The sequence below is a fragment of the Rattus rattus genome, chromosome 6 (genome assembly GCF_011064425.1).
Source record: "Rattus rattus isolate New Zealand chromosome 6, Rrattus_CSIRO_v1, whole genome shotgun sequence".
Lineage (NCBI taxonomy): Eukaryota > Metazoa > Chordata > Mammalia > Rodentia > Muridae > Rattus > Rattus rattus.
The window spans coordinates 153,781,788-153,806,195 of record NC_046159.1 but is presented as its reverse complement, the minus strand read 5'-3'; the positions used below and the strand labels follow the sequence as shown (position 1 = coordinate 153,806,195).

Sequence of the window (24,408 nt, the reverse complement as noted above, 5' to 3'; positions counted from 1 at the left end):
ATATGGAATAAAGTTGTCCTGGGGATGGCCTGGTGGTAGAGAATTGGTGGAACATACATGAAGCCCTGTTCAGTTCTCATCAGTCTGTACCTTTCCTGCATTCCCAGAGTTCATTGGGGGAGAGTGAGACACCAGACAGCATTCTGTCCAAAGACAAGCACAACTGTTTCTCCCTGGGCGGACGGGGACACTCCTAGGGACGCAGTGTTAGATGCAGGGATGTGAACAACCCTCCAGGAAACTTTAGGGCTTCCTAGCACCAAACACAGAGGACTCCACCAATGTCTGCAGACACAGCAAACAGTCAGGAAGTCTGGGGCATGGTGTGGTATAGACTCCCTTAGCATCAGGAGTATGAGGCTGGCAGAGAGAGAGGCCTCACAGGCTACCGTGAGGGTGATGGGCTGCCCCACCGAAGGGGCCCAGAGAGCCTCTGTTGGCTCCAAGCTCTAGAAGAGAAGGGAAGTGTGCAGCTGTTGCATCCAGGCCCAGGCATATGCCCTCAATTTGGTCCTGAGTCTTCTTGTATCTAAGCCCGAGACGCTAGCGAAACTGTAGCTGATCAGGGAAGAGGTGGTGTGACTGTGTGTGGCACAGCCTTTCCTCCCAGGGGACTGCCTAATTTCAACCATTAATACAGTCCTGCCTACAGGCAGAGCCACCACTGGGCTGCAGCAGGCTACCACCCTTAAAGACCCCACAGAAACATGGTCCCACACACCTGCATTTCCTCAGAGAAATGCACACCTAGCCTTAGTGGTTCCTACTTATTTATTTATTTATTTATTTATTTATTTATTTATTTTTCACATCGCCTTAAGCTATTTGGAGTGACCCCCCCTCCAAGAGACCTAATTAATGGAGGCCTTGAGGGGGATGAAAGAAAAAATGGCTGTGAATCCAAAACCTGCCTCCCCTGTAGGCCAGCAGGATGCTCAGAGCCCCAGAGGCTGGCTCTGCGCTCCTCCTGCGACCAGCAGCCTCAGCTCCCCGATGTTTGCTGTTCATTGTGTGTGCGGTGTGGGGGGGGGGAGGGTGTCAAGGAGCATCCCATTAGACTGAACAAACCCACGCAGGCAGAGGAAGGAGGACTGTGCATTCGGCCAACCTTTATCATGTACCTGCCCACGGCGCAGGACCCTGGGGACCCCGCGGTAAGGTCTTCCCCTTACAGCAGGGGGCCGTGGCATGGTGTGTGGTGTTGAGGGTGCAAATGAGGTGTGGCAGGGGTAGAGAGTGACTCGAAGGAAAGGAAAGGGGGGCTGATGCAGACTTCACAGAGGAGTGAGTGGCTGACAAGCGGTTCAGGCCTCTCTGGGAACAGTACCCACTGGCTGGGAAATCGGTCTCCATGGCCCCCTCCCTCCCAGCTTCTCCCTTGTCTGCCTCAGTTCTTTTCTGTCTGTGGACTCCTTGGATCTCTGAGCAGGAAGGCCCTGGAGTCCCTGGGCCAAGACGCTCCTTTTCTCCTTCCACTCCTGAGGAAGCAGGGGCAGGCAGATAACACCAACTCTTCCAAGGTCACACAACTATTTTGGTGTCCTGTTTTGTTCTTTGTTTTTTTGTTTGCTCATACTTGCCATTTGCCGTGTGTGTGTGTGTGTGTGTGTGTGTGTGTGTGTGTGTGTGTGTGTGTTGTACATGCATGCAAACTAATACAGAAAGGCAAAGTCACGGAGAGAGAGACAGCCCCCTTTACAGGATCAGGCTGTGTGCTAGACACAGATGCAGTCTGGCACTAATAGGACGGTGCAGAGGCAGGGGAACCACTGTGAGGGATCCCCCAGGACTGTATTAGAGTCTCTCAGGTGACAGGAGTGAGAGTCTGTTGGGGTCTCAGAGGCCTCTCCTCCCACTTCTAGGAACTGGGCCTGGTCCTAAGTTCTAGTCAGAGTTCCCAAGGGACTTGGAGCTTGGTCATCAGACTCTAGGTCCCCTGACATGTCCTAGGATTTAATGACCAAAGGAGAAAGGTGTGGGCTTAGATTAGGGACAGGCAGGACACAAAAATCAGGAGACACTCCCATCCCACCCCCCATAAAATTAGGGTAATCACGTTTATCTGAGGGAAGTTTGACTGCTGGGGTGAGGGAAAGCTGACTAAAGGGGTCTCCCTGGCAAGATGTCCTTTCTCCCTCTTCTCTCCTTTGTTCCTCTCCCACTCCCTCCCTTTCTCTCCCCAGCTTGCTTCCCTTCTCTCCTTCCAGCCCTCTATTCTCCCTTCCCCACCCCCCTCCTCAACTCCCCCACTGCCTTGTCCCCAATCGGGACCTCCACAGAGGGCGGGAGCACAAGACTCTGGGCTCCGGCTGGGTCTGGGTGGCCATCTTCCCGCAGAGAAGGAGTTAAGTCTCTTCCCTGCATCCCTCCTCCCTTCTCCGCCTTCCCTGGCCGCCGTGGAGTCCTGCAGCTGGGCCCTGGGCTGACCTTCACCGGGAGGGAGGCCGCAGCGCGCATGCTCGGCCTGGGGAGCCGTGCGGGCGGAGGGAGGGCGGTGCGGGCCGGCGGCCGGAGCCCCCAGTGCACCGGCTGCGGCCGCTCGCTCCGCACGGTGGGGGTCGAGGCGGCCCGTCCGTCCCGCAGGCCGCGGCGCAGCGCTCCCTGCGCGGGGAGCGGCGCTTTGCCATTTGGTGCTGGTCGTGCTTCTGCGAGGGAAGGAGAGATGGGGGGACGACAGGGGGGACTCCAGCTCCGGGACGCAGCGCGGCCGCCCTCCCCCTTGCCCCAGACACGCTCTCGGCCTGCCCGGGTGTGGCCTGCGCCCTGTCGGTTGGGAAGAAGTACGGGCTCTTCGCGGGCACTGTGGGCGACGTGTTACTGCCCAGCGCCCCGGTGGCACTGAGGTGGTGGGCTTCCTGTCCTTTGTGAGAAGGGCTCCCTGGCCACGAGTCTCCCACCAGACCTGCTAGAAGAGCATGTGAATGTGTTTGCTCACTTGTGAACCGGCATCTCATTGTATAGGATGTGGGGGACGCCAGGGTGTGCCTGTATGTGCAAATCCATGTGGCTCCTTGTCCCTGTGGCAGTTTGTCATGTGTGTGTTCCAAGGTGTGTGTTTTGTGCAACATAATGATACCCCTAGAGGGGGCAGCTCAAAAAGGGCCTATCTGTGGATCTGACGGATGCTCCCCATTCCCCTGTACTAGTATTTGCTTAAGCCCTGGGTGAAACCAACTCCCACAACTTCACCACCAAGACCTCACAGATCTGGTACCCCTCCTTCAGACTTTCCACACCCCAAAGCCGAGGTGACAGCTGCCTCCTGTCTTCTCCCCAGAAGTAGCTCTAAAAGTTGAGGACACCTAGCTTTTCCTAAAGCCTAGAGGTATCCACCCCACTCCCAGAACCTCCAAGGTCTCGCTAGTAGCAGAGGTAGGGGTAGCTGCTGGGGTGACTCATCTTCAGGTAAACGGCAGAGCACCGCCTGAGTTCATTGGCCTGGTGAGGTTTACAGGCATCCTTAGCTTCAACTTTGTAGATAGAGTCCCTGTACCCAGTCAGGCTGGGGGCAACATGGGCCCAATGCCATTTCTGCCTTCCGGAGTCACCACCTCCCTGGGATACCAAACACAAAACGCCTGAAGCAAAGAGCACATGAAGCGTTCTGTCCAGCCCAGCTTATGGACAAGATGGATGATATCGGACATTTGGATAAGACCAAGATATATCTGTACTCATAAGTGAAGCCAGGGAAGACTCCCTTCCTGAAGGAACCAGGAACCAGTCTCTGACCTGGGCCTTAAAGGATGGTACAGGCAGAGGGCAAGTGGAGGCATTACAAAATGGCTGAAGAGCCTTAGACTGGGGAATGTGTGGGGGAGGGGGCGTTGGAGGTGAGCTGCTGGAACCCAAGCAGGTCATCATTCCAGCCACCAGCCACCAGCCACCAGCCACCACCCTTATAGCCTGTTGCTGCTGGAGTCAGACCACCCTGGACTGCTGTCTCCCATAGTGTCTTTATGAGATGTTCTCTCTAGTCTTTTCACGGTGACAGTAGCCACCTGAAAGGACAATGACAGCTAGGCATACTAACAGGGCCTGCAGGAAACTAAGATACAGGCCAAATAGACTGGGTGACCATGCCCTCTGCTCCTTATCCTGACCCATGAAGACATTCTGAAGGGCCCAAGGCTAGGGCCCCTCGGTGCAGTGGGTCTTGAGGGCGCAAATTGTAATCTGTTCCCACAAGTTCCCTCAGGCATTGCCCCTCCCTCAGTCCCAGCCCCAGCTAGCCCATGAACGTGACCCTTGGTTGTCTCAAAGCTCAGGGACTCCTCCTCCTGAAGGTGTGGACAGGCGTGGCTTGTGGCACGGGCGGGGCTTGGGCTCAACCTAGGGATTTCAGGATCTGCCCCCTCCTTTCTGTTCTTCCTCCCCTCCGGGGTTGGCCAGTTCTCTCCACACTGTCCCATTTGGGGTTTCTTCATCTTCATACACCACACTCCTGCTTTCTTTTTGGTTCTGGGGCGGACTTCACCAACCCCAGACTCTGCGTCTCCACGCCAAGCCATCAAGCCCTGTTTGCCTCACCCTTTCCTCCTACCCACCCAAGTACCCACCCTGGATCCGCTCCATTCCTCACAATGTACTCCTCCTGTTCTCATGAGCCCAATCCATGTCCCCTTTTCGGAAATACTTCCCCTATTGCCCTCACTTTCTCACACAGAGTCAAACAAAGACTCACGAGCCCAGAAATAAACTCCCACAGAGCTGAAAGACACGGGCCGTGTCCTGCTCCGCACGCACGCGCGCAAGCTCGGCGGTTCTTGTGGAGGGAAGCACACAGACGGGGCGTTTGTCAGTGCACGCACATAAACATCCACACCCACAGCCTCTGCGCCGTGCCACAAAAGGGTGCAGACACACGGTGTGCGAGACAAGGGCACACACATCTGCGGGCGCCCAGGAGCCCGCCTAGCCCGGCACACCCACCGCGGCTGGCCCTGGGACAGGAGCAAGGCCTGCTCCGGGCTCGGGCTCCCCCCAGATTCCTTGCAGCAAATGTTTCCCTACTTGGCCTGCCTGGTCCCTGGGGAAAGGGCCTCAGAAATGCGGCAGGAGCCACTTGGGGAAAGAAAGTTGGAACTGCCTGTTCCCTGCCTGGCCCTGTCGGCGAATTCCCTAACCGAGAAACTATTTGTGGCGAGGGCAGGGTGGCTAGCGAGCCCCCTGTCACCTCCCATGGTGTCCCCTCCCCGTGCCACCACCGATGGGCCCCGGGCGGCCTGGGCGCAGCGGAGCTGCCCATCGCGCAGCCTCCGGGCAGATCGGCTCGTCTCGCCGCTTCTGTGCGCCGCTTGGACCACGCGGAGTGCACGGGAGGGCCGCTCTGTCCCCGGCGCGTCGCAGGCAGACCCCGGGCCGCCGGACTATTTCTGTCTTATCAGTGCAGGAATGCGGCAGCCGCGGCGGCGGCGGCGGCGGCGGCGGCGGCGGGCGGGCGGCGGCGGCGTGGGCCGTGGGCCGTCAGGGCAGCCCTGAAGGGGCCCCCTCCCCACTCCGCTCGAGTAGAAGTGTGAGAGAGCCCAGCAGGACTCAGAGGGGAGAGTTGGAGGAAAAAAAAGGCAGAAAAGGGAAAGAAAGAGGAAGAGAGAGAGAGAGTGAGAGGAGCCGCTGAGCCCACCCCGATGGCCGCGGACGAAGTTGCCGGAGGGGCGCGCAAAGCCACGAAAAGCAAACTTTTTGAGTTTCTGGTCCATGGGGTGGTGAGTGGGGGAAAGTTAGCGGGGGAGGGTGAGCGAGCTGGCTCGGGCTGAATGGAGGGTTGGTCGGGAGGGGCCGCCGGCGCGCTCCCGCTCTCCCACCCCTTTGGTTGGGGGGCGCACGGTCACGGCCCAACCCTGGGACCTTGCCGGCGCCCTGGCATCCGAACACGTCGCCAAGCGGTCGGCTGGGGATGGGCGCGCGGCGGCCGGGGAGAGAGGCGTCGGCTTGGGTTCTTATCAGGGGCAAGGGGTGGGATGTGGGCACCGTGTCTCCCCCAAGAGGGGGGTCCCCTCAGTAACGGACATGTCTCACATTCTTTTACTGGTGGGCTCAGGTGTTACCCCTGCCCTGGGGGTGGGGGTGGGGTGGTGATTCGAACACACAGCTAGGGCTGGGCTGCCTGTTGTCCCTCTGGGTCACTCTGACTAGGTCTGAGGAACTAAGAGCAGGTGACCCTGGAGGCACCTAAGAGCCAAAGCTCTCTGGCTGAGCAACCCCTGCATCCTAGCAGGAGGGCCTTGAGTACTTGGCCCCGCTGTCAGAGCTGAGAGAGGCCTACTTGAGAGACCCCAAGTTAAGCAGTCAGAGGACTTCCTTGGCAGGCTCAGCCACCAGAAAGTTGATGACCTTAACACCTCAAAGGTGTGAGGGAGGGGCTGGAGTTGGGGACATGAGGCCTAGAGACCAAAGGGATAAGACTATACTTACTGTTCTAACACACGACACACACACACACACACACACACACACACACACACACACACATACAGACACACACACGAAGACACACGAAGAGTCTGAGGGTACTCAGGGACCTAATGAGGTAGACACTTGAATTCAGTTAGTGGACAGAGTGCCTGGCTGTGAGGAGCTCCAAGCCTGGGCACATGGAGGGAAGGATCAGTCAGATTCACTATGATCAAATTTGGTTGTGACCCCTGGAAGCACCTTTTCAGTGAGAGAGGCAACCCCCAGAATCTGACCTCTATGAGGGGGTACTAATGGCAGGCCTCTGGGGTCCCCTAGAAGGCTTCTCCTCAGGGCCTCTCAGTAGACCAGACAGTATCAGTGGCCTTGATAAATAGAAGAGCAGTTGATAGGGAAGAGGGCTTCTCTGTGGCAGCCTGTTCTAGCCTTAGGGATATCTGGGGTGTAATTTCCAAGACAGCCCTGTGGACTAGTGGGGTTACCAGTCCTGACCTGGCTGCTTGAGTAGTCGCTTGAAAGAGTACGACCCCATGAAGAATTAATTGAATATGGCCACCTTGGAGGTTCAGTTCTTGGATGATGATTAGGGCCCCCTCTATAGTCATGAAGGGTGGCTAGGCCTGAGCTCCCACCCTGGTGGCATTGGTGCTGTGAGTGACAGAGCCAGGTGGAGTGGGGGTGGCAGATTCAGGGACAGGCCAGTTTCACTGCAGAAGAGATGAGCAGAGACAGCTGCTGGCTATGGGTGGAGACCTTGGGGGTAAGCAGTGTAAGAGGAGAAAGGAAGCCTGGGAGTTAGGGTTAAGGCTTCTTAGTCCTGGGGGCAAGATGAGGGCGTGCGTGCCTGCGTGCCTGCCTGCGTGCCTGCGTGCCTGCGTGCCTGCGTGCTCGAGGGCGCATGCGCATGGTCTTCAGTAGCCCAAGCTGGCCTCAAATTCACTATATATTCCTGCCTCCACCTCAATATTGGGATTACAAGTGTTTGCTATCATGTGCAGTTTATTTGATACTGGGGATCGAACCCAGGTCTCCACATGTGTTGCACAAGTCCTGTACCAAGCTCCATCCCTAGCCTGAGATGGGGGTGTTTAAATAGGGTTTTCATACCTCTCTCCCTAATACCCTTCCTGTTCTTCTGAACTCCTCCTAGTCCCACCTGACTAGTCCCAAAACCTCAGCCCCCTTCCTGGGCTTGGACAAGTGAAATCTGTAACACTTCACTCACATTGGCACCTCCTCTGTTTTGATTGACTGAGTAGAGGTGGTGGCCGGGGAAACTCAATCTGCCTCATTTCCCTCCAATTTCTACCCTTCCTGGGATTGGGTGGGGAATGGGTTGACTCTTACGTGATCAGATGGGAGAGGGAATGAATGCTGCTACAGATGCTGCTTCTTTCAGCCGTCCCTGCGCAGGCGGCCCACTTCTAGTCCAGTTCCCCACTTGCCACTAGGCAGAGTCTGATGACACCAGACCCTCAGGTGCCCTTGCCTCTTGTATCACCTTGGGAGAAATGACATTAAAGAGGCAGGCCAAGTCGGTGGGTGTGGAGACCTGGAGTTAGCTGAACCAGTTATGTTTGAGATTGAGGTGCCAAAGCCGGGGGCTCTGAAAGGGAAATGGGGGCTCAAGTACAAAGCACATCAGCCCCAGAAGTGGGGTGTGGAAATCGGGAAATGAGAAATGAGGACAGGAGATCAGCCCCTCACCGCAGCGAAGCAGCGGGGAGCAGGGCCGGTCAGGTGCTGCCTTTGCCGGGAAGAGCAGGGTGACCTTGGCGAGGTCGCTTTTTTCTTTGAGCCCCAGTTGCCCCATCTGTCAAGTGGGGATGAAAAGACCTGCTCTGACTGGCTCGCAGAGAGCCGTACGGATATGAAAATCCTTTGAAAGGTTGAAAGGCGCCATTAATATTCATTTTGGGGGTACCTTGCACGGCTCCGAGACTCGGCTATGCTCTGGGCAATTGCCTGGCTTCAGTTAGCTTCATGCTAGGAGACGCCAAGCCCCCTCCTCCAGAGCCGCGCAGATCCCCGCGCCCCCGCCCCTCCCACCAATCACTCCCACTCATCGCTCAGCGCAGGGTTACCAGCCCAGGGTCTTGGAGAGGGGCGGGAGCGCAGGCACGCTGGCCTGGGGGTCGGGACCAAATCTGACCTGCCGGCGCCGGTTTCTGCTTCACCTCCCGCCCCACCCCCCCAGCGCCCCGGGATGCCGTCTGGAGCCCGAATGCCCCACCAGGGGGCGCCCATGGGCCCCCCGGGCTCCCCGTACATGGGCAGCCCCGCGGTACGACCCGGCCTGGCCCCCGCGGGCATGGAGCCCGCCCGCAAGCGAGCAGCGCCCCCGCCCGGGCAGAGCCAGGCACAAGGCCAGGGCCAGCCGGTGCCCACCGCCCCAGCGCGGAGCCGCAGGTGAGTGCCCCCCAATATCCCCCCCCCGCGTGAAAGGGCGTGCAGGGGCGGGCAGGCAGAAGCCTCAGGGACCAGGTGGGTGAGTGGTGGGGATGGGAAGCTAAGGAAAGATGTTAGGGATGTTAGCAGCGGCGAAGTCATTGTAGCTTGGATATTCTCTGGGGAGGGCTTAGGGGGCACTGGTCTGGTTCTTTTGTGTGCCCACAGTGAAGAAGGGCTGCGATAGTCGGCTGCCAGTGTCCCTTCTCTGAACGCACCCTTCATTCTTCTGCTTGTCACCTCCTAAATCCTTTCTCCCATTCTTTACCCCAAGTTCTGAGAGATGCTTCAGTCTTTGGGGAGAGGCAGGGCTGGCAATAGACCAAGGGTTGAGTTTTAGCTGTGTGTTTTCTTAAAATGTAGTCCTCTGGTGGCTCCTGGCTACCTCTGGGCCAGTCCAAAGTCCCGGGCTGCGTCAGAGCCCCTCTAGATTTCCGTAGTCCTCAGCCTTGGCAGTGGGCATGAAGAGGCGCTATAACCTCTCTGAGGGAGCAGTTCTGCCCCCAAGCCACCGGAGCAGCTTATTTCCTTGTCTGAGAAGTTGGTGGCACTCCCATGGTCCCTGCTGGCTCTTGGCAAGAGTAAGGCCTCTATGGGCATCAGTATTTATCCAAACACACATGCTTCCTTTTGCACAACAGATGGGTTCTTCTACAAGGTGTAATGTCAATTCTACTTCATTATTAAATAGTTTTTACACATCAAGGAAAATCAGAGGCACCCCATAATAAATTCTTTTACAAAGTGAATCATTATCTTGTATAACAAGTCATTCTCTGATTTTTTATGTGTAAGTTAAGAGTTTTGTACGGACAATTTATTTGAAATAAATCAATCCTCTCATGAAATGCTTACCCAGCCTAAGAATGGGTTGGTTTTTCTTTAATGAGTTGCTTGCCTGGGCATAGAATGGATTTCTGGATTGAGAGGGGGCAGTGAGTGAGAATGCCACATGGGGGCAGTGTAGAGCTATCGTCTAGGCTGTGTGTTCTCTCTTGGCCAGCCAAGGGGTTTTCTGCCTTGCTTTTGAAACTGAGAATCATCCAATACCAGGTGCTGTCTACCCTAGGTTCAGACACATTGGTTCCAGTGCTAAGTCACACTCACATAGAACACTCCTGCACACTTCCAGGGTCCTTGTGACTGTGGTGTGCCCCTTGGTTGGCAGATGGTCCAAGACCACAAGCATCTCCTTCTCCTGCCTTTAAACAGTCCCTTCCAAGCCCAGAGCCACAGGAGCGCCAAGTCCCACCAGCTCCATACCATGACAGCTCAGGAGCTCCAGGAACTAAGTGGAAGAGTCACCTCTCCCCTTCTTGGAGCTCTGGCTCTCTTGGGCGTGTATCTCCTGCTTGGCAGGAGAGGGTCCTCAGAAGCTCGTCTCTTCCCTCCATCTTCCCCACCTCCAGGCTTTTTGCAAACACTTCTGCAGTGCCCATCTTTTGACAGCATCTTCTCTTTCACTAGTTCCTTCTAGGTCTGAGTTTCTCTGGCTCTGAGGACGTGATGAGATATAAGGTGGGGGTTAGGGGGTGCCAAGCAAGAGAAAGGACCAGTCATCCTGCCTTCCAGGGGAGTACCAGCTCCACGTCGCTGCTGTAGCCCTCAGACAGGCAGACAAGCAGGCTGTGGGAACCCCAGCCAGCGGGCGGAGATGTCGGGATAATTTAGCAGGTGGCCTCGTTACTCCCAGATCTGTCGCCATGGTAACCTGGTTTTTTCTTTTAAAAATGTACAGTGCCAAGAGGAGGAAGATGGCTGACAAAATCCTCCCTCAAAGGGTGAGTGCCTTTCACAGCAGCCCCCAGCCAGCCCCCACCCTTTGCTACTCCACCCTCCCCTCCTCCCTTAGGAGCAAAGCTTTGGGCTCAGCGTCACAGCCACTTTCACTTTTTGTTTTAAAAGCTCATTAAGAAGTGAGGCTCCCTTCACGAGAGGGTGGGGCTGGGCTGGGGGAAGGAGCTGGAGAGCCATGGAGGGAGGAGGGGCAGAACAGAGAGCCTGAGGTTAAGGGGGTTGAATACCAGTGGTTCAAAAGCATAGAGGCACTGCACAAAGAAGGGACGGGAAACTGCTAGGTGAAGGGAACGGAAAGTGTAGCAGGAGCAGCAGCAGGTGTGGAGCTCCTGAGGCCACCTACACTACCTCCCAACTCTCTGGGATACCCAGAATCCCTTAGCACTTCTCAGGGACCCAGGGTGTCTTCTGTATGAGTCGGGGTGATGGGATGAAGCTAGGCACTTGCACCTGCTGGGCTGCCAGTTGCTGCTGCTTCCCAGTGATGAGATGCATGAGTTTTCCTGGAGGGAGAAGCAATTTTTATCCACACACAATGAGGCTATATAATAGCGTCCGGGGGACAAGCCCTATCTTCACTCTCAGGACTCCACAGCCTGAAATCAATTGGACAGCTCCCTCTGTGTCCTTTGTGTCCTGTAGTCACACAACAGGCATGCATTCTGCACTGCAAGATGGACTGGGCCCGGCTTCCACTTTGTTCCTCTTTCAGATTCGGGAGCTGGTCCCTGAGTCCCAGGCTTACATGGACCTCCTAGCATTTGAGAGGAAACTGGATCAAACCATCATGCGGAAGCGGGTGGACATCCAGGAGGCCCTGAAGAGGCCCATGAAGGTGCCTTAGTGTGGGAGTGGGAGTAGGAATAGGGCTCTAAGTGCCCTGTCCAGTAGGAGGAAGCAGGGTGCCCCGGGTTGGTGCACACAGCCCTTGTCCTGTACTACACTTTATTTCTACAGCAAAAGCGAAAGCTGCGCCTTTATATCTCCAATACTTTTAACCCCGCGAAGCCCGATGCCGAAGATTCCGATGGCAGCATTGCCTCCTGGGAGCTGCGGGTGGAGGGGAAGCTCTTGGATGATGTACGTCCTGGCCCAGGTCTCTCCAGGTGTCCTGGGGTGGGTATGGGTTGAGTCAAGGACGGAAGTAAATGTCTGCACTAGGAACTGGGAGTCAGCCCGGGCTGGGGAGGGTGGGCCTGGGGACAGTCTGGGGACAGAGGGCTGCCTCTGAGCATACTGCTTGCCTGCCGCCAACTTGGCCCATTCTGTGTCCGTGGTCCCTGTTCTGCCCCCACAGTCCCTGTCACTTTCCCACAGCCCAGTAAGCAGAAGAGGAAGTTTTCTTCCTTCTTCAAGAGTTTGGTCATTGAGTTGGACAAAGACCTTTATGGCCCAGACAACCACCTTGTTGAGGTAAGACAGATTGCCGCTGCCCGTGAATCACAACCTTCCCATCAGCCCTGGAGCAGCTGCGGATTTGGATTGAGGACCATCCTAAAGCCCTAGGCTCTACCAACCCAGATGAGTCTGTGGGTGACCTAGCTCTTCCCCCTGGACAGTGGCACCGGACACCCACAACCCAGGAGACAGATGGGTTCCAAGTGAAGAGACCAGGGGACTTGAGTGTGCGCTGTACCCTGCTCCTGATGCTGGACTATCAGGTTGGTTTTACTCCGTGCCTGCATGCCACACACAGACCCTACTCTCCTTCCTACTCACCTTCTCTAGGGGCACGCTGCCAAGGACCCTAACCTCCACGCCCCATTCTCTATTTCCCCCTTCAATCTCATTTTCCTGGTAACCTTTTCCCAGCCTCCCCAGTTCAAACTGGACCCCCGCTTGGCCCGGCTGCTGGGGTTGCATACGCAGAGCCGCTCAGCCATTGTCCAGGCACTGTGGCAGTACGTGAAGACCAACAGGCTACAGGACTCCCATGACAAGGAATACATCAATGGAGACAAGTATTTCCAGCAGGTACCATGTCCTTAGCCTCAGGATCTGGGGAGCAGGGATAGTATCCTAGCAGAAGCACCTCCCTAAGGTAGCTATCTCCTCTTGCTGAGTTCCTGAGTAACAGGAATGGTTAGGGCCATGGCCTTGGAGCCAAGAACAGGCTCTTGTCCAGGCTCTTCCTGGACGATCTATTCAGCTGCACCCCAAGGGAAGCAAATGTGGGACCCTACTAGGGGAGGGGAGGGCGACAGCATCCTGCAATGTAACCTTCTTGGTACTTGGAGCTGGGATCTCTGAGGTGCCGCCAGTCTTGGGTCTAGACTTGGGGTCACTTACTTTGCTATCCCTTCTGCCTCTTGGTCTGCTTCTGAAATGAGGGGTGGTGGGAGGTGTGCCGTCACATGTGTTTGGCAGCTAGGAAAAACGACATTGCTGAAAGCTGACCCGACAGGTCTAGCAGAGTAGAGCATTGCTATTAATGTTTTAAAATAAGCACAGTAGAGGAGTCTGAGGAGAAAGAGTAGCTGGTGTTTATTGAGCATTTACCATGTACCACTTCAGACATTTCCTGCTCTGCAGATTCACCCGGTTCTCATAACCACCCATGAGATGGGGTTGGTAATATCCCTATTCTGGAAGTGAAGGCACTAAGACCCAAGGTGCTAGGTAACTTCTCACAGGATGTGGCAGAAGGGACAAACGCTCAAGCAGGCTGACTTAGGACCCCACACTGGCCCCCTAATTACCCTGCTTCTCTACCTCCAGCCCAGCCCACGGCCATCAGCGCCCAGAATTCTGACTTGCCCTCAGCTTCTTGTGGTCTTTCCAGAATGGAAGGACTGTTATTAGCTACTGTCTTTACACACACACACACACACACACACACACGCACACACGCACACACACACACACACACACACACACACACACACACACACACACACACACACACACGATCTCCTCTCAACTCTCCTGCTTCAGATTTTGACTGTCCCCGCCTGAAGTTTTCTGAGATTCCCCAGCGCCTCACAGGCCTGCTGCTTCCCCCTGACCCCATTGTGATCAACCATGTCATCAGGTGAGGTGGCCCAGCCTTCCCCACAGAGGGAGCTCTCTGCTCCCCTCCCTGCTCCCCTCCCTGTGTCCCCGCCCCAGCCCTGGGCTTCCGTGGGGGTATACCATGGACATCAAAGGCTGGGCTTCTCTGGCAGCGTGGACCCATCAGACCAGAAGAAGACTGCGTGCTATGACATTGATGTGGAGGTGGAGGAGCCACTGAAGGGGCAGATGAGCAGCTTTCTCCTGTCCACGGCCAACCAGCAGGAGATCAGTGCTCTGGACAGTAAGGTGCGGCCTGAACCCAGAGATAGAGTGGGATGTTAAACCGAGAGAGAGGACAAAGCACTCAGACCACAGCATGGGCCTGGGACACGTGGCACACACAGCCCCTCCCTGCTATGGAGAAGCTGACTTCACTCCAAGTTCAGCTCTGCCCACCCCGCTCCCCTCACTAAACTCAGACAGAGCAAGGGCTCTGGGAAACTGCCATTCACAAGAGAAGCTAGTCCCCCCTGCCTCCTCCTTCCTCTTGCATTCCTCCCCCACATCACGGGGAGGGCCAGGGGAGATCATTGTCTTTCTACCTGTAGATCCATGAGACCATTGAGTCCATAAACCAGCTCAAGATCCAGAGGGACTTCATGCTAAGTTTCTCCAGAGACCCCAAAGGCTACGTCCAAGACCTGCTCCGCTCCCAGAGCCGCGATCTCAAGGTGAAGACAGGGCTCAGGGGTCACTGATGTGAAGACAAGCACACAGGGAGGGGAAGAGGAGCATGCAACTCGGGCAGGTGAGGCACTTGGAACTCACCGCAGGCCCTGTGCTCCCTCCCAGGTGATGACAGATGTGGCCGGTAACCCTGAGGAAGAACGCCGGGCTGAGTTCTACCACCAGCCCTGGTCCCAGGAAGCTGTCAGCCGCTACTTCTACTGTAAGGTAATGGAGGCCCTGGAACATGAGGCTTCCTTCTCCTTCAGTCCTAAGAGAGGCCTTGCCTGTCACCTGGCAACAGCCTTTGCTGCTGCCTATGCCCAACGCCTGTCCACCACCCTACACCCCCATGCAGTAGTCTCCTGGCTCCCAGACTCTTCCGGGGAAGGGGTGCCCCTGGTCACTCACCAGGGTCATTGTAACCCTGCCCCTGCTCACGCTTCCTCTAAAGATCCAGCAGCGCAGGCAGGAGCTGGAGCAGTCACTGGTCGTGCGCAACACCTAGGAGCCTGTGAACACGCATCACTGTGGACCAGCCTCGCTGCCCAGCATGGACCCTGGGCTCTGGACTCCCTCTCCCGCGCTGTGCTGGGGTTGGGGAGGGCTGGATTAAAGGTCACTCATCAGACAGCAGCCTTGTGGTCATTGTGGATTGGGGTGGGAGGGAGGAAGAGAGGGGAAGGCAGTGGAACCTGGCAGACAAACTCTCCATGACCCTCCTACAGATTCTTCTTAGCCCTCTCCCTAGACCTAAAAACAGTTTGGCAGAAGATACTTTTAATAACATTTCTTATTTTTAAAAAAATACAGCGGCAAGCCCTCCATCTGTCCATCGCCTTGCCTTGCCCTTCCTGGGGCTATGGCAGACCCAGGGGTGGAGAAGCTAAGTGCTGTTGGCCTGCTCCTGCTCAAACAGAGCCATAGCTAGCTGGGTACGGGCTCCCAGCCCCTCCAAGTTGCTGAGGCGACAACGGTGGTACAGTTCCTCACTGAGCCGGGGGCTGCAGTCCCTCAGGGAGAACTTCTGTACCAGCCCTGGCTCTACGGCTCGAAAGAGGTGGAGCCCTGAGAACCGGAGGAAAACATCCATCACCTCCAGCCCCTCCAGGGCTTCCTCCTCTTCCTGGCCTGCCAGTTCACCAGCCAGCCGGGCCCGGGCTGCCAGGTAGTCAGCGTTGTAGAAGCAGCCCTCTGCTGATGCCTGCCGGTCAAATCTGCCCCCGACTGGAGCCCCCCGAGAAGGGTCCACACCAGGGGATGGGGGGTCAGGGCCAGCCCCAGGGACACCTGGGGGAGATCTCTGTGGTGACAGAACGGGGTTGAACTCCTGAAAGTGGACCGGAAAGAAGGCCTGCCAGCCCGAGATTGCATTCATACGGCAGCGGTTGAGGACTTCCGACCCAGGTCTTGTCCACACGGTGGTAAGGAAGAAAAGCGTGTCCACGGGGTGTTTCTTGGAGATGACATCCATGAGTCGCACCTGGGAAGGGGCCTCCGCTCGAACAGCAAGCCAGGCCAGCCTCGTCCCGGGGTACCGTCGTTCTAACTCAGCTGCTGCAGCCTTCACTCCAAGAAATGGGTCAGGGCCCCCGCGGCCTTCCCGGGGCCCGTAGACCAACAACAGGGTGAGCAATGCATGTTCTCGAGGCTCCAGAACACTGGCAGCAAAGGCTTCAAGAAAAGCCAGGGCAGCCGGAGCTTCGGCCACCAGGATCGGCAACACCAGCTGCACCCGGGTAGCCTCAGTGACATAGGGCATAGGCAGGATTTCCACTTTGCTCAGCGGCCTCAGCAGGCTCACTCTGCGGGCCAGGGAGCGTCGATGCCCTCGTTGAGTCACGGCTTCCAGCAGCAAGTCGAGGGTGTACTCCATGCCCCTCGCAGGGTCAAAGCGCCTGTAGCCGTTGAGAAGCCGCTGCTTCTGGAAGCGCAGGCGGGGTTGATAGCGCCGATTGAGCTGCTCCAGGGCAGTGTCCACGGCATCCCCTACATCTGCCCTGCTAGCCCCCTGCAGCGGGCACTTGGGAGCCCCATCTGCACAGGCGAAGGTGTGTTGCTCGGTGAAGTAGTCCCAGCCCAGCACCTCGAAGCGAGAGTGTGGAGTGAATGGGGCTGGGAGCCCAACAGGCCAGCTTAGCCCTGCCTCCCCCTCGGGGGTCAGCACCGTCAGGTTCCGGATCTGAGCCTACGTTGGAGAGAATGCAACCAACGTTAGTGCTGCTTTTAAGATCCCACCCGGCTCCAGATGGCCAGGCTCTAAGGGTTCATCAGCAGAGCCCTGGCTAACCACCAGGTCCCTTGCCCATAACTGTCTTCATCTATAGTACAGAAGGGAGGTGTGCAATAGCTGCTGCCCGGCCGTTTGCTTAGCAGAAGGGAGCGGATCTCAGAATACAAAGCTCAACCCACTTTGACTCCCTTGCTCACAGGACCAGCATCTTCCTGATCCTCTGACATATCTGTCTGCCCTATGGCCCACCTCTGATGACCCTCACACTACAGAACTCCCCTCCCTCCTATCTGATCTATGACCCACCCCTGGTGACACCCACACTACAGAACTCCCCTCCCTTCTGTCTTTTGGGCCTTTAGCACAATTCTAGACGCTTAGGACACTGTGGCTTATTTCCTCAGGGGAGAGCACTAGTTCAAGTAAACTTCTAAGAGTTTACCTACAAATTTGATGGCCCAGAGCTTACTCTATAGTGTCTGGGACACCAGGGTCCCTTGTCCCTGTGATGGCTAGCTTCTCTCTACCCTACCAACCCAGTCCTGAACTCAGATGCCTTCTCCCAGTAAGCCTGACTCTTCAGGCTCGCCCTAAGCCTCCAGCCACGACCCTCAGGCACAGCTCACTGCATTCGCTCACCTGCAGTTGTTCTATCTCCTTGTAGGCCCGCTCCAACTCCAGGGCACTGAAGCGTTTGTGGAGCCGGTACATGAGGGTGCCCTCGGAGACAGGGTGAACGGTGAAGGCACTCAGGAAAGCAGGGCTCCCCTCCTTCTCAGGGTCCCTATTCTTGGCCAGTTCGAAGGAGCGATACTGTTGCCCCTAGAGGGACCAATCAGACAATCAATGCTGCACACATAAGCTGTGGTTCCCAAAGCCTCGGTCTCCTTAGCACTCACACTTGCCACCACTGCTCTAGAAGGGACTGAGAGGCAGGGGCTCCCTAACCTCCATTCCTACTTCTAATGCTCACATTTTGGAAATGAGAAAGCAAGTGGGCAATTAAGGGCTTCCTCTTTCCCCAAGAAGCCCACTGCTCAATGAGAATACAGCCATAGGACACCCCAGCAGGCTGGTGGGGAAGATGGCTAGCTTCTGGGATGCTTAGAGAACAGAGCCACTCTCTATGGTAGTAGAGGGATCCTGAGCTTTCCACCTAGGGGGTCGGGGGAGGATGACCAACTCTAGGACATTTTCACATTGGCCTTAACTGTGATGTGCACTGGGTATGGAAAAGGGGGTGGGAAGGAGGCAGATAGGGAGGTTGATGAGTTCAGGCATCTTCCTGGCTTGTTCAGGGGTCCCTACAAATACGCACTTTTGATGGCCCCAGGGCTGTAAGGTGAGCAAGGGAGAGCCGAAGGGGCTGGCATCTGGGAAGGATAAAAGGATGGTCTGAAGAATTCAGTTTGGACAGCAATCATTCAGTCACTGCCAACCTTTGGGGGACTGGGACTGCCTTGAAGGGGCTGTCACCTGGTGCTGTGAGACACAGCCGATGCCCAGAGTGTCGATGAGGCAGCGGCCAAGCCATTCATCAGGCCGGGCACTGAGAATGTCCCCTCGGCAGCCATCCAGATGCGGCCGCAAACGCAATAGGAGACTCCGTGACAACAGGTAGCCGAAGCCCCCGTGGCAGTACCGGGCCTGCTCTCCTGTACCAATGAACTCCTCTGCGTGGCCCAAGTACAGGTCTTGGTTGATGCTAAGGTGGCCAGCGAGAGCTGCCAGTCTGGGGGCCTGCACGTATGTGTCGTCCTGCATGATGAAGAACCAGTCATAGTCTGCCCCAAAGTGTGTATGAAGGTGGCGCAGGGTCTCTGACATGAGCCAGGCAGGCCGCTCATCTCCATGAGACACCACCTGCATCCCCGCAGGAGCCCGGGCCCCTCGCTGCCCCGTGAAGTAGAGTAACCGAGGGAAGTGATGTGCCACTGTACGGTTAACAGCGACGGCCAGGGTGGACAGTGTGGCTCGAGAAGTCAGGACAGCCACCAGCAAGCGCTCACGGGAGCCCAGCTCTGTCTGTATATACCGAGTCCTAGGGAGAGACCAGAAGGTAAGGGGTCAACTCCTGAGTCATTAAGGGAGCATGCACCAGCCTGCCCAGCACATCCATCCCTGGGGACAAATGAGCAGGACTGGGGGGCAAAGACACCCCCTCCCTTATCACTAGTAAGCAGCTACCGAAGTGAGTGCCTTGGACTTGGCTACGTGGAAGCAGGCTCTACTCTGGTCTATTCAGTAGGTTAGTGCAGGTACAGCTCTGTTCAAGAACAGAGAACATTAACACCAATGGGTGAGACGCTCTCAGACGGGGGAGGGATTAAAAAGGAAAAAACCAAGACAGGGAGTAAGACAGTGCTTACAGGAAACTAACACTCAGTAGCAATACAAACACAGCAGTGAACAGCTCTAGGATGAGGATCAGTGCCGGAGGACAATGCACACATCACCCTCACCTGAGCACCTTCTTGTAATGCTTGTTAGGGTCCCTGTAGTAGGGGACAATCCTAGGTTTGAAGTCTTCATCGCTTTGGTCCAGCCCGTGTTTCAAGTCTGGATTCTGTGGCCCTCCTGGCTTTCCCACAGCCTCTACACAGGGATCTTCTCCCTCACCCTGGATCCAGGAAACCCGCAGGAGGCTCAGGCTGCATCCCAGAGACAGTCCCAGGATGAGGGGGAGCATTGGCCGTAGCACGGCCAGCAGGGAGCTCAGCCGCATGGTGGCAGGCCCTGACACAGGGTGCCCCAGGGGCACAGTCTCAGGGATTAGTAGGTTGATGGGCCCCAGGCCAGCAGTTGTCCCACGGTTTTAGCCAGAGAACCTGGAGTCAATGAGGTCAGCAACAGAGAAAGGAGCAATGTGTGTCGACTTTCAGGCCCAGCATCCCCACAAAGTCTTCCCAACTCCCTACGTCTGGTCTTCGGTGGCCATGAGTGATACACTCCTCAATAAAACACTAATGTCTGTGTGAACAATGCCACTCACTACTGGGAATGCAGTCTGTAGTCCAGTAAAAAGAAAAAAGAAAGTACAACACTGCCAAGCCTAACCCTAAAAGGTCTACAGCCATTTGAAGCATGGGCCTAATTCAAGTCAGCAGCACCCGATGACCCAGGCAGGGTAAAGTGCATGCACTCTTCAAACAGCAGTCTGACCTAAAGGGCCTGCCTCTGCCACCCTATCCTATCCTGCAGATATCCTGGCCCACTATGTCTCCTCAGGCCCCAGAAGGGACTGCTGACTTACTGCGGCTGCAGCTAGCACTTGAGAAGGGGTCAGCGCCTCCTTCCACCCTGCTCCTGAGTGTCAAAGAAATCCACAGACTCTAGAAATGCCCTCCTTGTCAGATAAGATCACCAACCATGCATGGTGCCCACCCACCTGCCCACCCAAATGAGGTGAACAGTCACAGTGACTCAGCACTGCTGGCCTCTCAGAGGAGAGCAATGGCTGATGGAACCATTTTGCTGGCCATCCTACTCGTCCTGCAAAGCTATGCTGCCCACATTTCAAAGAGCAGCAGGAGACAAAATTACAGACACTCTTGCTGTGGCTAGAGGTTATCAAACAAAGCCAAATAAAGCAAAAGCAACCCGGGAGACAGCAGCAGTTAGAGAAACGCGGGGTCTGGGAAGGCCAGCAGAGGCTCACCACCTTCCAACAGGACACCTGCCTGCGCCAGTCAGTGTCCTATTATTCCCTTGGCGACCACAGCCCCGTGCCAGCCCTCAGGAGGCACAGAGCGAGTCCTAGCCGGCCGTCTGGAGTCAGAAATTAATCGCCTACTGCAGAGAAATTAGTCCCGCGACTGCAGAGAAGGCCCGGCGTCCAGCTGGTTTGCTCTGAGAACTCGAGCGGAGGAAGGGAGCTCGCGGCGTAGAGTAAGACCGAGCGGGTTCTCAGGTCATGCCGGTCAGGGGGACAGGAACACCCAAACCCCACAGCCGACGGAGCCGCCTCGCGGGTGAGCCCACCCTGCTGCCGGGCGAGGAGCTCCGCTTTGCAGCCACTGCCACCTCACAGCCCAGCCCTCGGCTTCCTCTTCCGCTGCCTGTCAGTCACCCGTCTCTATGGTGACCGCATCCGGCCCCTCGCTCCCGCCTTGAGTTCTCTATGGTTGCTGCTGCACAGCTCGATTCCCACGCTGTGGCTCCTGACAACGCCAGGGCGGCTGAATCCCGACTGCGCCAGAGAGGTTCCCTAATTCAGCTCAACTCTGTTAGTACTAAAGAAAGATGCCCTCCTCTTTTCTGAACACGCTTCAACTAAACCGGCTGCAGGACACCTGCGCCTATTTAGCGACTCAAGAAATGTTTCTCTACTAAATTTTCAAGACGTAACTGTTCTAGGTAAAGAATGAGCAGCATGTAACCAGGAACGAACAGACCTGGGCTAACCTAGAACTCAGTAGTTCTAAGGCGGTGAGAATCGCTTGAGGCAGGCCGAGGACACTAACACACTATGGTGTCTCAAGGCAGAAAAACTAAGGACCAGTCACATGACTCACCATGTGAAGGTGATTGCCACCAGGACTGATAATCTGAGTTTCATGGCTGGAGAACAGAGAGAATTGATCCCATCAAGTCGTCCTCTGACATCCACATGCGGTTGTGCTTTCACACACACACACACACACACACACACTCACACACGCACGCACGCACGCACACACACGTACACACACACACCACACACCACACACTTTTTTTTTTTTTAAGTATAGAATCGAGTGGGAAAACAAAGCAGAAAGAATTAAATTAGATTGGGAATGTGGACTGCTGAGATCCCACATTTCAGAAATGTTTATCCAGACATAAAGCAGAGTTTACCAGGCAAAGACAAACGCACAAGAAGTTGAGCATGGTCAGCGCAGCTAGAACCGAGTACAGAACAACCCAAAATGAGCCAGAACGGAAAGATGGCGGTGGGCTCCTGAGAAAGACAGCTCCACTCCTAGAAGGCAGTTTGGAAATATTCAGGGACAATTTTGTTGTCCAATGGTGGCAGGGTATGTGTGTGTGAGTGATGTCTTACACATGTAAGAAGGTGTCTGAAATGAAAGCTGTCTTGATCCCACATAGCTTGAAATGTCCTGAACATTATTGGAGATGGAGGAAAAAAATGGTTGCTATATTCTTATCCTTGCACCTGTGCTTTAAAAAAGAATTCTGTGCAGTTTATAATATGTGCTGAATTCTTTAACATTTATTTTGATTTCATATGTATGGGGTTTTCCTCATACATGTATGCCTGTGCATCTCATTTCCAGTAACTGAGGAGACCAGAGAAGCCATCGGATTGTTCAGCCCTGGAGTTATAGATGCTATGAGCAGCCGAGGAGGTGCTGGAAGAGTGCTACATTCTCTGGAAGAGCAGTAAATTCTCTTAACCATGGAGCCATCTCTCCAACCCTGTGCTAAATTCTTTGGTTTGGTTGGGTTTGGGTTTGGGTTTGGGTGTGGGTTTGGGTTTGGGTTTGAGTTTTCCAGACAGGGTTTCTCTGTGTAGTCTTAGTTGCCCTGGAACTCAAACTGTAAACCAGGCTGGCCTTGAACTCACAGAGATCTGCCTCCCTCTGCCTCCTGAGCGCTGAGATTAAAGGTGTGTACCACCCCTGACCTGAAAAAGTATAGTGTCTTGATCATAATAGAAAAGAAGTAAAAGGGAAACTTGTGTAATAAAATAATCTTTCAGTATGCTCAAAAATGAAGGGGAGAGAGATTATCATAATGCAACAGCACAAATGTATTCTGAACACTGACATACATCTATAAATGATAAGGTTCTCCAAAATGGTAACTTCGTCATCCCAAGCCTGACAATCTTCCTTCCATCCATGTGAGTTGTTTCTTACAAATTTAGCACAGGGTAGTGGTAGTAGCACACATCTTTAATCTCAGCACTTGGAAGGCAGAGGTAGAAGGATCTCTGAGTTCAAGGCCAGCCTGGTCTACAATGTGAGTTCCAGGGGAGCCCGACTACACAGAGAAACCCTATCTTGAAAAATCAAGAAAAAAAATGATAATTTATATTACTTTATTTTTGACACAGGGTCTGATCATATGACTTTGACCTTAAACTCACAGAAATCCAGCTGTCCCTGCCTTTCAGTGCTAAGATCACAATCATGCAGCAACACACCTGGCTATAGCAACAGTTATTAAACTAAAAGGAACAGGTGGAATTGACTTTATATTTTATTGTACTATGTATAAATAAAATACCAATTCAACACATAAGCAATATTAAAAGCTACTTATATTTTTCCATACACAAACTGAAATCCTAGCCACGTTTTACTGTTATAACATGTATCGTTTGTTTGTTTCCTTGAGACAAGGTCTTGCTATGTAGATCGGGCTGATGTTGAAATCCCAGCCATCTTCCTAAGTCTCACAAGGGTCACTAGTCTGTGGAATGGATGGATAGGTCCCATGGGGTGTGGGTCCAGCCAAGAGTGCGGAAGTGTTACAGCTCTCAGAAGGTTTGAGCAGTCTACACTGAGCAGGTAGCCTAGGTCCAGCAACAATGCCAGGGGCAGGGTCAGCAGCAGCATGAGCCTGGACAGCCAGGCCCGTCCAAGGTCCAGCAATGAATGCTTTGGGAGAGAGAACTCTTCCCCAAGTGTTACAGCTTAGTAAAACAGTGGCTCTCAGACAATCCTCGGTAAAGAACTTGGTACTTTATTCCATGTGGAACTTCATAATTCTGACTAGCTGTATTTCGGGGACCTTGCATCTTCTGTGTTAGTCACTTTTCCTGCTGCTGCCATAAAATACTCTGAGCAGGAGTGACTTGTAAGTAGAAATGGTTTGCTTCAGTTTGTTGCTCCGGCATACAGTCACTCGGGCCGTAGGGCTGAAGGGAGCCGACCACATAGCACCAGGAAATAGAGGGAGTTGAATGCAGGTGTCCGGTCAGCTTTCTCCTGTTCCCTGCAGTTCTAGAACCAAGCCCATGGACACTGCCACCTACTCTGAGTTGGGCTTTCCCACATCAATAAGGCTATCCGACACAGTTCCTCACAGTATGTTTGTCTCCTAGGTTACTCTAGTTTCTGTCAAGTTGAGAAGCAACACAAACCATCAGAGCTACTACAGACACTATGATACTGGGTACTTATAGTTCCAGATACTTCTTAGACTAACTTCTTAGGTCCAGACATTTCCTTCCTCTGGTCTAAGTTTCTTCATCTATTTTCTATTAGTCTGTGTTTGGTTGGTTTTTTTCGTTTGTTAGTTTTGTTTAGTTTTTAGACAAGGTCTAAACATGGTGGCTAGCCTTGAATGTTGTCCTAGCTTGCTTTCTGTTGCTGTGATTTAAAAAAAAAGGCAATGCCCAAAAGCACCATGGGAGAGGAAAGGGTTTATGTATATTATAGGTCAAAGTTTCTCATCAGTGGAAGCCAAGCAGGAGCTGACAGAGGATGCTGCTTTCCAGTTTGCTCCCCATGGCTTACTCAGCTTGCTTTCTTATATAACTCACGATCACCTGTCTAGGGATGGCACCACCCACAGTGGACTGGGCTGTCCCACATTATCACTAAGAGAATGCCCCATAGACTTGCCTAGGCCAATTTTCTCATCTGCGGACAACATTCACCTCAGAATCTGCAGGGGAAATTGAATGTTATGATACAAACTGCATAATGAATTATGATTCTCAAAAAATAAATATTGGGATTGGAGAGATGGCTCAGTGGTTAAGAGCACTGACTGCTCTTCCAGAGGTCCTGAGTTCAATTCCCAGCAACCACATGGTGGCTCACAACCATCTGGAACAGGATCTG

General features: G+C 54.6%; 2 protein-coding genes across 2 annotated transcripts; one reads left to right on the top strand and one right to left on the bottom strand.

Moving 5' to 3' along the window:
* Nucleotides 1–5,551: 5,551 nt before the first annotated feature.
* Smarcd3 (SWI/SNF related, matrix associated, actin dependent regulator of chromatin, subfamily d, member 3) lies at nucleotides 5,552–15,015 on the top strand. Its single transcript, XM_032907145.1, has 13 exons — nucleotides 5,552–5,705; nucleotides 8,612–8,823; nucleotides 10,601–10,643; nucleotides 11,372–11,494; nucleotides 11,617–11,739; nucleotides 11,977–12,072; nucleotides 12,219–12,320; nucleotides 12,472–12,640; nucleotides 13,594–13,690; nucleotides 13,824–13,959; nucleotides 14,262–14,384; nucleotides 14,506–14,607; nucleotides 14,834–15,015. Exons 1-13 carry the CDS (start codon nucleotides 5,628–5,630, stop codon nucleotides 14,885–14,887), a joined length of 1,458 nt encoding a protein of 485 aa, XP_032763036.1. The 5' UTR covers nucleotides 5,552–5,627; the 3' UTR covers nucleotides 14,888–15,015.
* Nucleotides 15,016–15,142: 127 nt separating this feature from the next.
* On the bottom strand, nucleotides 15,143–20,649 carry Chpf2 (chondroitin polymerizing factor 2). The gene is made up of 5 exons (XM_032907144.1): nucleotides 20,293–20,649; nucleotides 19,075–19,440; nucleotides 18,089–18,653; nucleotides 17,252–17,434; nucleotides 15,143–16,567 (listed from the first exon to the last, which is right to left on the bottom strand). Exons 2-5 carry the CDS (start codon nucleotides 19,335–19,337, stop codon nucleotides 15,266–15,268), a joined length of 2,313 nt encoding a protein of 770 aa, XP_032763035.1. The 5' UTR covers nucleotides 19,338–19,440; nucleotides 20,293–20,649; the 3' UTR covers nucleotides 15,143–15,265.
* Nucleotides 20,650–24,408: the final 3,759 nt, after the last annotated feature.

Excerpts from the sequence above, each read along its gene's own strand:
- Smarcd3 (XM_032907145.1), top strand. The coding sequence starts at position 5,628 with ATGGCCGCGGACGAAGTTGCCGGAGGGGCGCGCAAAGCCACGAAAAGC. Across the intron at positions 12,321-12,471 it reads TCCTGATGCTGGACTATCAG|CCTCCCCAGTTCAAACTGGA; the intron begins GTTGGTTTTACT and ends ACCTTTTCCCAG. Across the intron at positions 12,641-13,593 it reads GTATTTCCAGCAGGTACCAT|ATTTTGACTGTCCCCGCCTG; the intron begins GTCCTTAGCCTC and ends CTCCTGCTTCAG.
- Chpf2 (XM_032907144.1), bottom strand. The coding sequence starts at position 19,337 with ATGCGGCTGAGCTCCCTGCTGGCCGTGCTACGGCCAATGCTCCCCCTC. Across the intron at positions 18,654-19,074 it reads CATTACAAGAAGGTGCTCAG|GACTCGGTATATACAGACAG; the intron begins GTGAGGGTGATG and ends GTCTCTCCCTAG. Across the intron at positions 16,568-17,251 it reads AGGAGATAGAACAACTGCAG|GCTCAGATCCGGAACCTGAC; the intron begins GTGAGCGAATGC and ends TCTCCAACGTAG.